At 37.4% G+C, this 15,708-nt stretch overlaps 1 protein-coding gene across 8 annotated transcripts in view; it reads left to right on the top strand.

Annotated features, from left to right (window-relative positions):
* The first annotated feature begins 12,254 nt into the window (after positions 1 to 12,254).
* DTNB (dystrobrevin beta) overlaps positions 12,255 to 15,708 on the top strand; it is a 165,783-nt gene continuing 162,329 nt past the window's right edge. For 6 of the 8 annotated variants that reach the window (XM_023528526.1, XM_011356542.2, XM_011356543.2 and 3 more), the window contains exons 1-2: positions 12,256 to 12,322; positions 13,880 to 13,960. In XM_023528526.1, the coding sequence (XP_023384294.1) occupies positions 12,256 to 12,322; positions 13,880 to 13,960 (148 nt within the window). Of the gene's footprint in view, positions 12,323 to 13,879; positions 13,961 to 15,708 lie in introns of all 8 variants that reach the window. The other 2 variants (XM_023528530.1, XM_023528527.1) reach the window with 2 other exon arrangements.

Consider the following 15,708-nt stretch of genomic DNA (forward strand, 5'->3'; position numbering starts at 1 on the left):
GAAAAAATGCAGTTTCATCATATCATGTCAAGGGTAAATACTATCAACATGATATATCACTGCTGATGTTGCATTTGCATTGGCTGAGGTAGTGTTTATCAGATTTCTCCACTGTCAAGGTATTTTCCCCTCCTCCTCTTCCATACTGTTGTTTTTGTAAGGAAGTTGCTGTGTGCAGCCCATACTTAAGGAGTGGGAGTTAGGCTTCACTTTCTTCAGGCCTGAGGATCTACGTAAAGTATTTGGAATTCTTCTCTACAGGATATTTGTCTATGCTCCTTCATTTATTCATTTATTCATTTTTATCAGTATCAACTGATGGATATTTAATACTACTTAATTTTGTTGCTGAAATCGTTTCACTTTGGCCATTTGAGCTCTTTTCAGCTGGCTTCTGTGTCCCTTTGATATACCCCAATCATATGGTTTTTTTTCTCCCAGAACTTTTTTACTTTCTATACTACAAGATACTCCAGGCTTATTTTACATATTTTCTGTTCCAGTCATTTCTCTAAGGCGGTTCCTTTTATTGGAGTATGGGATTATAAACCAGAATTTGGGCACCAGATGTGTTCATTGCTATTGGGGATGTTGTTTTTACGCTCTCTCAGTTGACAGAGCAAGGACACATGTGTATATTAATCCTTGCATATACATATATATGTATAATTACTTTCATATATAAGTACGTGTATTTATATTAAGCTAAACATGATCATATACTGATGTCTTCAGTTGTAATCCATTACCATATGGATCATTCTAGCTTCTCACCTTGCTTATCTGTAACCTCACACTCCACCATCTGCCATCCATTTACTTAATTGTTCAGTTCCAGGATGCACGCATAGCAGTATTAGACTTACAACTTACAGGCTGTGGGAGATTATAGTACTTATATATTTTTTGTTTTGCCTTTAGTCTTCAGACACCATTTGTTTCCGAAGTTATTTAGGTCACTACTTTTACCCCCATTCTCTTAAGTGAGGTTGTTTCATACGTTTGTGATACACTTAGATTGCTTTGTTACACTCTGCATTTCGTTTTTGGATCCTCTGATGTCCTAAAGGATTTTCTTTAAAATTTACATACATTAAGGTTCACTCTGTGTCGTAAACCTTTTTCAGTTTTGACAAATGCATAGCTTTACGTGCCCCCTTTACGGTATCACGCGGAAATTTCACCATCTAAAAATGCCCTGTGCTTCACATATTCATCTCTCTTCCCTTTCCCCCAAACCTCTGGCAAACACTGATTATTTTACCATTTCTTTAGTTTTGTTTTTTCTAGCAGGTCATAAAATTGGAATCATGCAGTATGTAGCCTTTTCAGACTGGCTTTTTTTTTTTTTTTCACTAAGCAATATGCATTTAAGCTTCTGCCATGTCTTTTCATGGCTCGATAGTTCATTTATTATTGCTGAGCAATATCTCATTTATGAAAGTACCATGGTTTGTTTATCCATTCGCCTATTGAAGGGCATCGTGGTTGCTTCCAATATTTGGCAACTGTGAATAAAGCTGTTATAAACATTTGGGCGCAAGTTTTGTGTGAATATAAGTTTTCAACTCAGTTGGGTTAGAGTTCAGCCTATTCTGATAGGCACAGAGTGGTATCTCATTGTTGCTTTAATTTGTAATTTTGTAATGACAAATGACGTTGATCATCTTTTCATACACTTACATACCACCTATGTATTTTCTTTGGTGAGGTATCTGTTCAGACCTTTGGATCATTTTTTAAGTGGGCTGTTTCCTTAATGTTGAATTTTAAGAATTCTTTTTATAATTTGGATACAAGTCCTTCATCAGATATGTGTTTTGAAACCTTTCACTCTGGAGCTTGTCTTTTCTTCTTTTAACAGTGTCTTTTGCAGAGCAGTTAATTTTGATAAGATCCAACTCATCAAATTTTTTTCCCTTTCATAGATTGTGCTTTTCATGTTGTATCTGAAAACTTATTCATTCAGTTTGGCTTTGAGCTTATGACATTAAACAACCTCTCCTAGGAACTTCCAGCTTCGACTATTTTATTTGGAAGATAATTTGGTTTACATTCTCTTAGCTGAGACTTTGGTTTTCTTTACATTTCGTAGATTAAGGCTGTGCTCTGGTTCTTCTTCTTTTTTTTTTTTAAATTTTGCTCCAAAGATGTTTATTGTTGCATTGTTGATAGTAGTAGGTAATCAGAAATAATTGCCAATAATCAAGGCTTGGATGAATAATTGTGATAAAATTCCATTCTACCTTTCAAAATTATGTTTCGAAGGATTCTCAATGACATGGGAAGTTGTTCAAATCTATTGTTAAGTTTTTCCCCAGCTTTATTGAGGTATAATTGACAAAATCGTGTATATTTAAAGTGTACAACATGATGATTTGATATACATATATGCTGTGAAATGATTACTACAGTTAAGTTAATTAACACATATATCACCTCACATAGTTACCGTGTGTGTGTGTGTGTGTGTGTGTGTGTGTGTGTGGTGAGAATGTTTAAGATCTACTCTCTTAGCAAATTTCAAGTATATAGTACACTGTTATCAACCAGAGTCACCATGCTGGACATTCAGTCTCCATCTTACAACTAAAAGTTTGTACCCTTTGACCAACATTTCTCCATTTCCCTCACCCCCTCGCCCCTGGCAACCACCATTATACGCTGCTTCTATGATGAATTTGACTTTTTATTTTTTTTTTTTGTATTATTAGATTGCATATATGAGTGGGTTTGTACGTTTTTTGTCTTTTCTCCATCTGGCTTATTTCCCTTTGTGTTCTGACTTTTTAAATGGAGTGGAATGAAGCTTCTGCAAGGTGGTTAGGATCCACTGAAGACTGAACATTTTTGAATAAATACTCCCAACGGATTTCTCTGCACGTCCACAGGATGAACGACAGGAAGAAGGGGGCACAGAGCACTGAGATCACGGTGTCATAGAATTTTATTTGTGCATTAATGTGGACAGAGATTTTGGCAGTTGAAATGGGAAAAAAGGGTGGATATGAGAGCGATTATGAGGAAGGAAATGGCAGGGTTTTAAATTAAGAGGTAGTATGTGAAGGAAATAGTAGGAGGTTTAGTTATCTCTAGATATGAGGCTAAGAAAAGGCAAAGTGCCAAGAGTCCAAGTAGAAGGAAGTAGGGAGATTACTTACATTCATGTCATTGTTGATCTTTAAGGTTATGGCAGGAAGACAAGGACATGTAATCAGGGATAGCCGTCGGATTAGATCTTCGTTGAGTGGAAATGATTACAGAGATGCGGGTCTTAGTATCCACAGAGCACTGGGATGGAGTCACTTCCCACTAAGGCCTAGAGAAATCATTTATAGTAATCTTAGTCTGTGTATACCCCAGAAACTTGAGTTTTATGTAATCTGAATTATAAGCTTGGTTTAAATGAAAAGACTTAATTTTTTTTTTAATTAAAATTATCGGGTGACGTTGGTTAATAAAATCAAATAAGTGTACAATTCAACAATACATCATACATATATTGCAAATTTAACCCAAAGTTAAATGTCCTTCCATCACCAAATATTTGGAAAGACTTAATTTTTAGTTTACTTCCTCTAGAAGCTGACTCTTAGATAAGGATTTGAGTGCAATGTCTCATTTTTGAGGTTATCCCAGGAAATACCAGTAGGGAACCAGGAAGCGAGATAGGAAGAGAAAGTAGCAGTTATCAAATGTCATCAAGCAAGTTACCACTGTGTGTAACTGGAGCTCTTCCCTGTGGGAGCTCAGAAGCCAGTGTAAAACACGTCCTTAGAGTTATACCCAATGAGGGGGTGAGGTAGGTGGAGTATTTATAAACCAACTCCATCAATCATGGGTTAAGACTGTTCCAGGGAGTGGTGAATCCGTAGTATGTCAGGCCTGGCATGCAGGGAGCAAAATGGACTTCAGAGGTTAGAGAAAGTCCTGAGGTTCAAGAATAAGCAGATGTTGTCAGTCCAGAATAGACAGAATTGGTAAAGGTCAGGGGATATTGACGCTTTCCTCAGTACCCTGCCATGCAGCTCCAGCATCTCCATTTTCTGTAGGCTGGTGATTCTCCCCATGCCCAACCCCAGGCTGAAACGAACCAATCCAGCAGCACATTAAGCCTGGCTCCAGATGTCCTTTTTGGAACATTAAATCCTGGGTCATGGGAGAGTTGCCCCCATATCAGCAGACTTTTTTGTACTAACCTTATACTCGACCCCCAAGTTCATCACTCTCAAGGCCCATTCCCAGGGCTGTTCTCCCAGTTCTTGCATATCATCATGGTGGTCCAGCAGCTGTTTCGGTGAATCACCCATTTTCATCCAAAGCAGGGACAGTACCTCCCTGTGCTGATGTTGCCACTACATGGCCCTAGTTATTAGCCTAGAGCAGGGAGGGAGGAGGGACATGTCCTGATGAGGGTCAGCCTCTATGGAGGCGTGCATCCCAGATGAGGCCTTTGCAGTGTGCTATCTTGGAGACTGCCATCTTGCAGCAGGAGCAGGAGAGCCACTTCGTATGGCCCAGGGTTCAGGAGAATCTTGGCTGGACTGTCAATTCAGCCTTTTTTTGCAATTTGCCTACTTTCATAATCAGAATTTGGGCTTAATTTGTAGCACAATCTGCCCTCAAATTGTAGTATCCAAGGATTTCTTAAAATGCTACCCTAGAAGTCTTCTGGCTGTCTTATCATGCTCTGAGTTGATACTTGGCTGATTTAAGCCCTGGCGTTTTCTTTCTCCTGTGCGTCAATGCTACTCAACCAGTTTGTCTTTAATTCTCTCAAATGTAAGGCTTTTGCATGAGCCAGTCATCTTTCACCTGTCTCCCTTCCCAGCTCTGCTAATAAAGGATTTCTTATCAGGTACTGTGAGTAAGCAAAATTAATTCCAATGAGGAACTCAGAAGGCCAGTGGAAAACATTGCCTCAGAGTTATTCCTCTGATGAATAAAGGAGCTAGAGTATTTATTTAATAACATTCATCAGTGGGAAGGCCACTCCCCAGGAGTGTTGATTTCCTGGTACTTCTGGACTGCCCTGCAGGTGTCAAAGCAGTCTTCAGTGGCCAAAAAAATGCCCTCAGACAGGACATGCAGATGCTGGCAACTGGAAGCTGCTCAGTTTTGCGTCAAAGTAGTAGTATGGGTGATGGAATAGAGGCAGGGTATCAGCAGGTCTGCTACACCTGCTAAGTCAACACATGTCAGTGTTGCGGCTACTATTGAATAACAGGCTTTTCTTCCATGTCCATTTGGTTTTGAGAATTTTTAAAAAATTTTTTCTAGACACAAACCCTGTATCAGACATGTGATTTGTGAATTCTTTTCCTCGTGTGTGGCTTGTCTTTTCATTTTTTATTGTTTTTTTTTTTTTCATAGAATAAAAGTGTTTAATTTTAATGATGGTCACTTTATCAGTTTTTTCTTTTGTGCCTTGTCCTTTTAGTGTGAGATACCAGACCATGAAGATTCTCTCCTTTGTTTTCTTCTAAAAGTTTTATACTTATACATTTACATCTGTTTTCTATTTTGAATTAATTTTTGTGTATGGTGTGAGGTTCATTTTTAAATAAGGTGTAATTGAGAGATAACATTAGTTTCAGGTATACAACATAATTATTCAGTTAAGGTCCACCTTTTTGCCATACAGATAACCAGGCTTTCCAACACCAAGACTATCCTTTTTTTTCATTGCATTCCTTTAAAAAAAAAAAAAAAAGCAAATGACAGTGTTTATGTGGCCCTGTTTCTGGACTCTGTTCTGTTTCATTGATCTGTGCGCCTACCCGTTTGCCAATACCATGCTGTCTTGATTATCGTAACTTTATAGTCTTAAAATTGAGTAGTTTGATTCACCAACTTTATTTTTCCGTTTTGAAATTGTCTTTTCTATTCCTTTTGCCTATCCATATAAAATTTGGAATTGTCTATATTAACAAAATTCAGCTGGCATTTTGATTAGACCATCTAATTAGATGGTATGTCTTTAAGTCTTTTAAAAATTTATTTCATCAGTGCTTTGTAGTTTCAGTAAACAGACCCTATTTGTATTTTTTTAGTGTATACCTAAGTATCTTATTCTTGTTAGAGGTATTATAAATGCTGTTTTTAAAATATTCAGTTTCCAATTGTGCAATGTTAATACATAGAATTGCGGTTGAATTTTGTGTTTTGACCTTGCGTCCTGCAACATTGTTAAACACACTTTTTAGTTCTAGGAGCTATTTTGATATATTCCTTTGGATTTTCTACAAAGATAATAATGTGGTCTGCAAATAGAAATAGTTTTATTTTTTCTTTCTAGTGTTTGCCTTTTATTTCTTTTCTTGTCTTCCTTCACTGGCTAAGACATCCCACGTAACGTTGAAAAGAAGTAGTAAGAGTGGATGTCCTCGCCTCGTTTGAATTCTTAGGGAGAAAGCATTCAGTCTTTCACCATTAAGTGTGACATTGGCTATAGGTTTTTTTTTTGAGATGCCCTTTATCAGGTGGAGAAAGTTTTTGTATCTACTTTACTGAGAGTTTATGAATGGACATTTCGTCAAATGCTCTTTCTGCATCTGATATGATTATATGTTTTTTTCTTTAGATTGTTAATATATTGGATTATATTGATTAATTTTCAAATATTGAATTGCCTTGCATTCCTGGGATAAGTTCCAGGTTCTTCTGGGGTTTTTATATTTTAGTGGATTTAGTTTATAATATTTTATTGAGGATTTTGTTTGCTGTTGTTGAGGATTTTTGTATCTGTGTCCATGAGGGATATTGTTTGTTTTTCTGTCTTTGTCTAGTTTGGGTATCAGGATGTTACTAGCCTTTTAAAATGAATTGAAAAGTGTTCTTTTGTATGTTCTGGTAGTGATTGTGTGGGATTGATGTTATTTCTCCTAATTTTTCCATTGCTCTTTCTTTGTTTGTAGTGTTTCCCATTCCCTTCCACAACCATTTCCTTTCTTTCTGAAGAACTTCCTGTAGCAATTCTTTAGAACATGTGTGTGCTGGCTACAAATCCTCTTAGTTTTCTTTAACTTCTGAAGGATATAGCCTCTCAGTGCAGAATTCTTGGTTGACACTCTTCTCTTTGAGCGGGCCCCTGACCTCATTAGTTTAGTCCACAAGTTTCTATTCACCTTCTGTTGGCTGTGGTTCTAATGTCAGTTCAGTTTTCAGATTTTTTTTTTTCCATGTTATTCAGATCTGTGCTATGTGTGTGCCGCTCACTGGTCAGTCTGAGACCAGGTGGAGGTCTTTCTGTAAGCTTAGTTTTCAAAGTCATTGGCATGCTAATTAAGCTCGGATTCCTAAATGTTTGGGTTGGAGAAGATCCCAGTATTTCAGAAGCAGCTGCATGGGGTTGCTTTCCTGAGCTTCTGCTCAGCTAGCACCCTGGTACTTTTGGGCTACTCTGGACTCCCCTTTTCTGTCCTCTGGCCAGAAACTGTCCACTTCTGCAGTTGCACCACAATGAAAGAAGGATAGAAAGAGAACAAAATATCAATGGAGCCACAGCTAACTGAACAGAGAGGATGGTTCCTTTTCTCCACATTTTTGACTCCTGCAGTTTTCCAAGCCAGCTGCTTCTGCTGCTGCTGCCTGCATCACAGGATTGCCTGCTGGCTGGGGTGGGAGAAAATGAAAAAGGAAAGAGAGAAAAATCCTGGGGATTTCTCCCACTCCCTCTGGGCTTTAGTTCTTCTTTTCTTTAAGCCTGAACTAGAGGGTTCTGAGGATTTCCGTGTGTGTATGCTGCAGTGCTAGCTAGGTTTTCGTGGGTTTGCACTGTGTCGAGTCCAAGCCAGGATAGAAGGGAAAAAAATGGTAAACTTACCATCTGCTCAGTGGTACTTTAAATTCTGTATTCTTCCCCGATCCACCTGCTAATATTTACTTTTTACAGACCTCAGATAGCTCCAGTGTACATTCTGTGCAGGTTTATAGTTGTATTCAGTGGAGGAGTGAGGTTGGTGTTGTGCTCACGCAATCGTACTAGGATCCAGAACTTATGAGGCCGGGCTTTGTACCTTCTGTCAGTCAGTCATCAGCCCTAGTGGTCCGGTGCCTCCTTTAGGAGGTGAGCTGCTCCCCAGGCATTTCTTGATTAAGGAGTGTTCGGTCAACTGAAGGCCGTTCCCCAGAGAAGAGCGTTCCCCAGAGAAGAGGCTGCCGAGAGGAATTAGAGGAATTAGCAGCCGGGCGAGAGATCCAGGGAGGGCGCAGACGACATCGACTGCATTGTTTCCTTACCTGACTTTTGACTTACAGCTTTTGAGCATCTTTTTGTAAGTTACACATGCCTGCCTTGCTTTTTTTAGTATCTGTGAACTGCACTGCTTCATCGTATGGCCGTACTGTAAGTTATTTAAGCATTTTCATATTAGATATTTTCCTTCTTTCTTTCCTCCTCCTTCCTCTTTCCTTCCCCTTTCCCCGTTCCCCTTTCCTCTTCTCCCCTCTCTTTTCTTTTTTAAACAAATAAATAAACAAACATATTTTATTGGGCCCAAGGTAGTATACATTTAAAATTTTGGTAGATGTTGCCAAATCGTTCTCCAAATACTGTGTCAGTGTGTACACATCTACTAAGAGTCTAGATGCCTGTTTCTGCATTGCCTCCAAAGAAACATATTTAGACATTGAAACTCTTAAGTACACACATGAAACATATTTAGTTTTCTAAAAATTGCCAAGCAACACAGTGACAAATTAAAACTTTGCAAGGGGGGGCGGGGAGTACACCTTAAAAATGTATTTTTATTTTCCAATTTACTTCTGATCTTTATTCACATACATATATGATGGTTAAATAATTATTACTGCAGTATGAGCACCATTTGTTTATGTTTTGTTGACATTACATGTGGTTTGGTATATTGCTTATATTTCATAATTTGTTTTTAAAAGAACTGATTATGGTTAGCTTTTTGCTATAGCTCTGAATTTTGAGGATTTTTCTATGCTATGAACAATTTTCTAAACTTTTAAGAAAATGGTTACATGAATATGATTTCCTAAAGCAATCAAAACATTTGAAACATTGTTTCTGAAGCTTTCGTATCAAATCCTTGTAGTGGAGCATATTTTAATTATCTTTCTTATACTAGAGTCAAATCTTACTTGGAAGTTAGTTTCTGAAATCATCGAGTATGGGGGAAATCTGAGGTAGATGAAAATTCCTTTTGAAATTTCCTCAGCAGCAATACCGTGGTGGAGACCACCTGATACAGTAGTTCTTCTAAGTCAGCACAGCCAGTTTTGTCTTCATGTTGGAACTGGCGACTTTTTCTTTAGTTGGACTATGTTTAAAAAAAAAAAAAAGAAGAAAAGAAAGAAAAAGGGGTGCTTGCTTTGTCAGAGGCCAGAGGGAACCAAGGCCACAGGGAGCTGCAGATTCACCTTCCTTGTCCCACTGTCCTGGAACAGGTGATCTTGGTGTGGAATTGCCCATCATTTAAATCATAATTCACCCTTCCCTCCCTCCCTCCTTTTCTTTCTCCTTCCTCCCCCTCCCCCCAGTAGCTGAACTTGTATTAGTCAATTGTAAGTGCACTACAACTCCACTGTAAATTTTTTAAAAAATTCAGTAGTTTAAATAACAGTAATACAAAATTAAAACCCAATTTACAAGACATATTTCTTAAAAAGTTAATTTGTGCATTACTGGCTCATCAATGTGTTGATCACTTTATTTGGTATCTCAGATTGCTCTGATATATGTTTTTATGTGTTGTTTGATCCAAGTTTTTAATATTTGTCTATGTGACTTGAAGATACCATCATTTTGTCAGCTTAGATCATTAAATTTCTGAAATATTATTTACTTTGTGCTTTATTAGTTTCCAAAAGCCCAAGGACTTTCTTAAAAGAAAATATATTACAGTAAATAAAGTCTGTCATGGTATCATTAATTACAAATGAGAGTCTCTCCACTAGATGCGTCAACTACCTGTGTCGTCGTAGTAGTAATAATAATAATAATAGTTGTAATCATAAGAATAGCAGGTATTATTGGTCCTGTGTTTACCTTAGACCAGGCACTATCTAAATGAATTACTGCATTTACTCTCACTACATGAAGATGGGGTGCTTTGTCTCTTTTATTCACTGCAGTATTTCCGGTACATCAGATGTACCTGCCACATAGGAGCTACTCTATAAATATTTGTCAAATAATGGTTAGTGAAGTATATATAATTTTTATGCCGTTACAGCAATGAGGAATGACTATGAGGGTAATTCAAAGATAGAATTCCAGTAATGGCACTGGAACTCAAGCCCGTGTGGGATGATCGTTGTCATTTTGACAGTGGGGACATGCTGATCTAATTGCAGCCAGACATGTGTAGTAATGCAATATTAATTACTGTTGCTTTAGGTTGTGTTGGCATCCTTTTTCTCAAAGGACCAGATAGTAACTATTTTAGACTTCACAGGCCAGATGCTGTCTGTCACAGCTATCCAACTCTGCCACTGTAGCATGTAGCATTTGTAGATGATACATAAATGAATAAGCATGGCTGTGTTCAGTAAAACTTTATTTGCAAAAACAGGTGGCAGATGGGATCTGGCTTAGGATAGTATAGTTTCTCTAATTTGTTCACCCTGCTTTAGGTGGTCTCTTGTTCCCAGTAATCACTTGTGCAGATGTGTACCCTGAAACGTCATGGGAGTATTTGTAGTTTGGTGGCCATCCAGATGACCCAAAGTATGTTTATATTACTTAAAAAAAATTAATCTGCACTTAAAGACAAAATTAAGGACATTGTTATGAAGAATTTAGGGATCTCCAGGAATTCTTAGGCCCAATTTGAGAAAATGGAGTATAAAGAAATAGCAAAAGTGGGGAAAAAAGATATTAATTAGATATAAAGGAGATTTATGATATTCTCTGTCTTAATCTGTGTTTAGCATTAAAATCTGTATTACTTGGTGAGAGACCAGCACTGGTGAAGAAGGAGCAAGTTTTCGAATATTTTCTATGTTGTTATAGGCAACTGTACTAACTTCTGTTTTTCTCTAGGACCTACATTTTATTAGTTTTTACTGTTGCCAGTTGCTTTTTATTTGGCTTTCTTTCTGTTTAAAAACTTTCCTCTTGGGGGCACATTGTTAAGTAACCATCATGAGTGTTGAAGACTATTTGGTAACATTTCAATGATCTAGGAAAGGACGAGTCTTAATTATCACAATATTAATTGTAGAATATTAAGGAATATATTTAAATTTTCTTTAGAATATATTTGTAACTAAACTTTGGCCAGTTACCTTGATATATTTGTAAGTAAACTTCGGCCAGTTACCTTGCTTTAATGGGTATGTAATTTGTGTAGTCATCATTTAATTTGTGATTCTAATATAATTGAGAATGATTTATAACAATCTAGTCTGCTTTGGGAAATTATTTGGCTTATGCTATCTGTCCACATATTTTATTTTCTTCACAGAATAAGGCAAAGTTTAGCTGAAAGTGTCACAAATTTTGCATCAATAGTGTCCATGCAAGGAAACGGGCTATTTGTGTTCTAGCTGTTCAGGCCTAGGCCACTTCTGAGTTGTGTGCCCTTGAGCAAGTTGGTGTTCTTTTCTAGGCATCAGTTTCCTCATCTATAAAATAGGGATAACAGTAATACCATCACCTAGGGGTGTCGTGAGGATTAAATGAAATAATGCACAGAAGGAGATTTAATAGAGGAACTGGCGTAACCTAAGTCTGTCAGTGTAAACTACTATTACCACATGATGGAAGTTACATTTAGGAGTTCTCTGGGTGTGGGGATGAATACCTTTTTTTTTGTTGTTTAACATTGTTTAAAATAAAAATAAAGTATCTCATTTGTTTTTTATGTATAAACTAACTGTTGTATTTTTATGGTAGCCTTTTATTACAATTCTTTTCTAAATTCTATTTAGTAACGTGTTTATCTATGGAAAACAGGAGGGATGTGGGGAACTGTCTCAACTAATCTAGGACTCTGCAGGGAAAATAAAGTTAGAAATAAGACATAGCTCCATATTTCAGCACAGGAATCAACTGTATGAGCTCGTTCAAGTACCAACTTAATATATGAGAAGCTGTTGAATACAGGGACGATGGTTTATTATTTTCTGCATCAGGCTTCCACTTTATTTTTACTGATACTCTCTTGGTATGTGCATTTACAACTTGGTTTCCTGTACCTCTCTTTTCACAATAGAATGATAAGCAGTTGGTTGAATCGTCAGATTATACAGTGGTTTATCGTGTCTTTCTTTGTGTCTAGGATGATTGAGGAAAGTGGGAACAAGCGGAAGACCATGGCAGAGAAGAGGCAGCTGTTCATAGAAATGCGTGAGTCTTGAGTGCTTCTGGCGTCTTGTTTATATGTGTGGTAATGCTTTTTTATTTTTTTTTCTGATCAAGTCACAGCTTTAATCAGAAGTTTTATGTTACAGGCTTTAGAAAGAGAAGAATGGAAGTTAAAGAATCGTAAAGTTGGAAGACCCCAAGCCAGAGTATATATTTTAATTGGATTGGCTTGAATTGCTTTCTTAAGCAAAGTCATAAATAGTAAGGCAGAAATGTTAGTTAGGACATCTGTAAGATCGAGGTGTGCCAGTCAATTTAGACTTCTTGGCTGTAACTTCATTGTTACATGAGCTGCAGATGGTGAGAAATAATTAATACATCATATAAATTACCTTACACTTGTTACAGATTCTGAAGTAGAGAGGACTAAGTGTTAGGACAACATTTAGAGCTATAGGAAAAATTAAAAGCACGAATTTGCTGTATTACTTTACCATTTTAAGCCTTTTGTTAAAAATTACATTATTATATAAAACTCGAACAAAGAAAAAAAGGTGGCTGAGAGGAGTGGGGCAGTTCCCAGTATTCGAAGGATTGTTTTGCTCTGTGACTACTTGGCTATGTGACCTTGACTGTGTGACCTTGACTTAAACACTCATACTTGCCAGACCTCAAATTCCTCTGCCATGAAATAGGGTTATTGGTCCGGATCAGTTATTGAGAAACCTTTAAAAAGCATCGTATGTACTCTTCCAAATGAGATATTGCAAGGACCCTCAACATACGACTGTTATGAAATTGGTACTGCTCAGTCGACGCTGGAGAGGGGAGGCCGGAGCCTGGCTGGGGCGGCCCCTGAGGTGCTTTCACAGAGTGAAAGCTAGTCTGGGTTCCAAGGACAATAACCCTGAGAGAGCGCAAGGGAATTATCACCGATTTTCAGAAGTCGTGCAGTGTCCCTTGTGTCATTCTATTCATTAAGACAGTCACAGAGTCCTGCTCAGATGCAAGTAGAGGGAAATAATCTTTAGTTCTTGATGGAGAAGGACACTGTACTAGAAGCACGTAAATAAAATACTGGTCTAGAAATTCCGTTTTGGCCATTTTTTGAAAAACACAAGCTGCCAGAGACCTGGAAGGGGACCTTAGAGATCAGTGGGGCCAGTTCCCTCATCTTACAGAGGAGGACACGGAGGCCGAGAGCAATGTATCATGGCCACGGTCATGTCCTGCAGTCGGCAGTCAGGCTGGGGCTGGAATTGGCCTCTGACTCTAGGCCAAGGTCTTTCCTGCCATTCCACTTCATCCCCCTTTTCTAATCTATATAGCCAATTCACTAAAGTCGTGAGTGTTCCTTGCTCAGAGTCTCCTTAGGCCAGCAGACAGGATAATGTAGGTGAAACTACTGGCATAGTGCCTGGCGTGGAGTGGGCACGCGGGGTGCTCCCCAGCCCTTCCTCCCGCCCTTGTGTTTTAGCAGAAGGCCTAGCTCACATGGTATGTATAGACTGTGCCAACACAGTGAAAGAGTCACTTCCCAGCATTTAGAAATTAAACAGTAAGTCCACTTGAACACTCTTTATTTGTCCTTTTTTTCAGGTGCTCAGAATTTTGATGTCATACGACTGTCAACTTACAGAACAGCTTGCAAATTACGATTTGTACAAAAACGATGCAACCGTAAGTCATTTCTGTGATAGCTGGACAGAGCTCTTGATAATATAAAATACAAGATTTTAGTATTTTCTAGTCATATTGTAAAATTATTTGAATTATTCTGTCTTAAGTATTTATCAGAATATAAGCTTTGTAATTGAAAGAACTTGGCATTTTTACTCTGTGGTTCCCTCAAAATATTTAACAAACTCAATAACGTAACTAGTTTTGAGACTGGCGTAATATTAATGTTCTTTAAACGGGAGAATTGATTTCTCCTTGTCACTTTTTTTTAATGAACGTTTTATACAGAATAAATACAATTTTTCAGACTTTGGAGGGAAAGGAAAACATGAATATTTTGATAAAGGTGTCATAAGAATTTATCGATTAAATTTAATATAAAATGAATTGCTACAGTGGCTACTAATAAAATAAATAAGATATACACACAAGCATATAAAATCTTCCATGAAGATGAACTAACTTATGACGGAATTATTTCCATGAAGATGAACTAACTTATGACGGAATTATTGTACTTTTCTCCCATGCGTGTGTGTACTAATGAAAAACCCTTTTGTACAGTGGAAAGAACATTAGCCTTACAATGGAAAAAACTTCAGTTTTAGTTCTGGTTTTGCCATTTATTACAAACATGTGATCTTGGGCAAGTCATTTTGCATCTAGATACTTCTACCCTACTTTAAGTCTTACTCAAAAACCCTAGCTTAAAATTCTCTCTAAAGAGTTTACCATGCCATCCTAGACGGAAGTCACGTTTCTTCTCTGGTTTCCCAAAGCATTGTTTTCAAATTATGGGTTGTGACCCATTAATGGTTCATGAAATCATTTTAGTGGGCTATAGCTAGAATTTAAAGCATGTAATAGAAAAGAAAAAGAAAAATCAGAATGCTGCTTCTGTGGTAGAGCTAAAAAGTATTTTGTGAAACTTTTTTATATATTTATGTATCTAGAGTGTGTGTGTGTGTGTGTGTGTGTGTGTGTGTGTGTGTTTGAGTTTGATGATATAAATATAATTCTGTGGGTTGTGGTCAAAAAGTTCGAAAACCACTATTCTAGAGTAACTACGAATTTTATAATTCTTCCTGTAATTATTCTTGAGAAACAGGTCTATGTGTGGAGTGATGAGAGTCAGAACCAGGCTAGTGGCATTAGTAATGTTAAACCAAAGATTCATTGTTCTAGAACTTTTACTTTGTCCCACATGATTCTCCAGTTCACCTGGAAGAATTTTTTTTTGTGGGCGTGCAGTAAAAGTAGGAGTCAAATTTCACTTTTTTCTATATGTATGTTCAGGTGTTTCTATCCTGTTTATTGAAAAGACCATCCTTTTTCTCCACTGCTAAAAATTTTTTTCCTCATATTCTTTAGAGAAATATCTAAGAATGTTCATGGCAGTGTCCGTATATGAGAAGATTTGCTTTTGGGCTCTTGTGTTCCATTGTTATGTTTGTCTGTCTTTGTCCCAGTAACCGCTATTATAGCTTTATAATAAGTCTAAGAGCAGGTGGAGCAGGTCTTCTTGCTTTGTTCTGTTTTTCTTTCTCAGATTGTCTGGGACGTCCTTGGCCTTTCACGTTTATTTTCATATATATTTTAGACTCCGCTTGTCAACTCTTACTAAAAACAAACAAAATAAAACAACTCTGCTGAGATATTTTCCTTTTTCATTTCTTTTTTGAAGCATAGTTTACGTATAGTAAAATTCATCCTTTTAAACTGTAGTCCTCTGGGATTTTGTAGGGATT

This window comes from Pteropus vampyrus, unplaced genomic scaffold (genome assembly GCF_000151845.1).
Source record: "Pteropus vampyrus isolate Shadow unplaced genomic scaffold, Pvam_2.0 Scaffold28, whole genome shotgun sequence".
In the NCBI taxonomy this organism is placed as follows: Eukaryota; Metazoa; Chordata; class Mammalia; order Chiroptera; family Pteropodidae; genus Pteropus; species Pteropus vampyrus.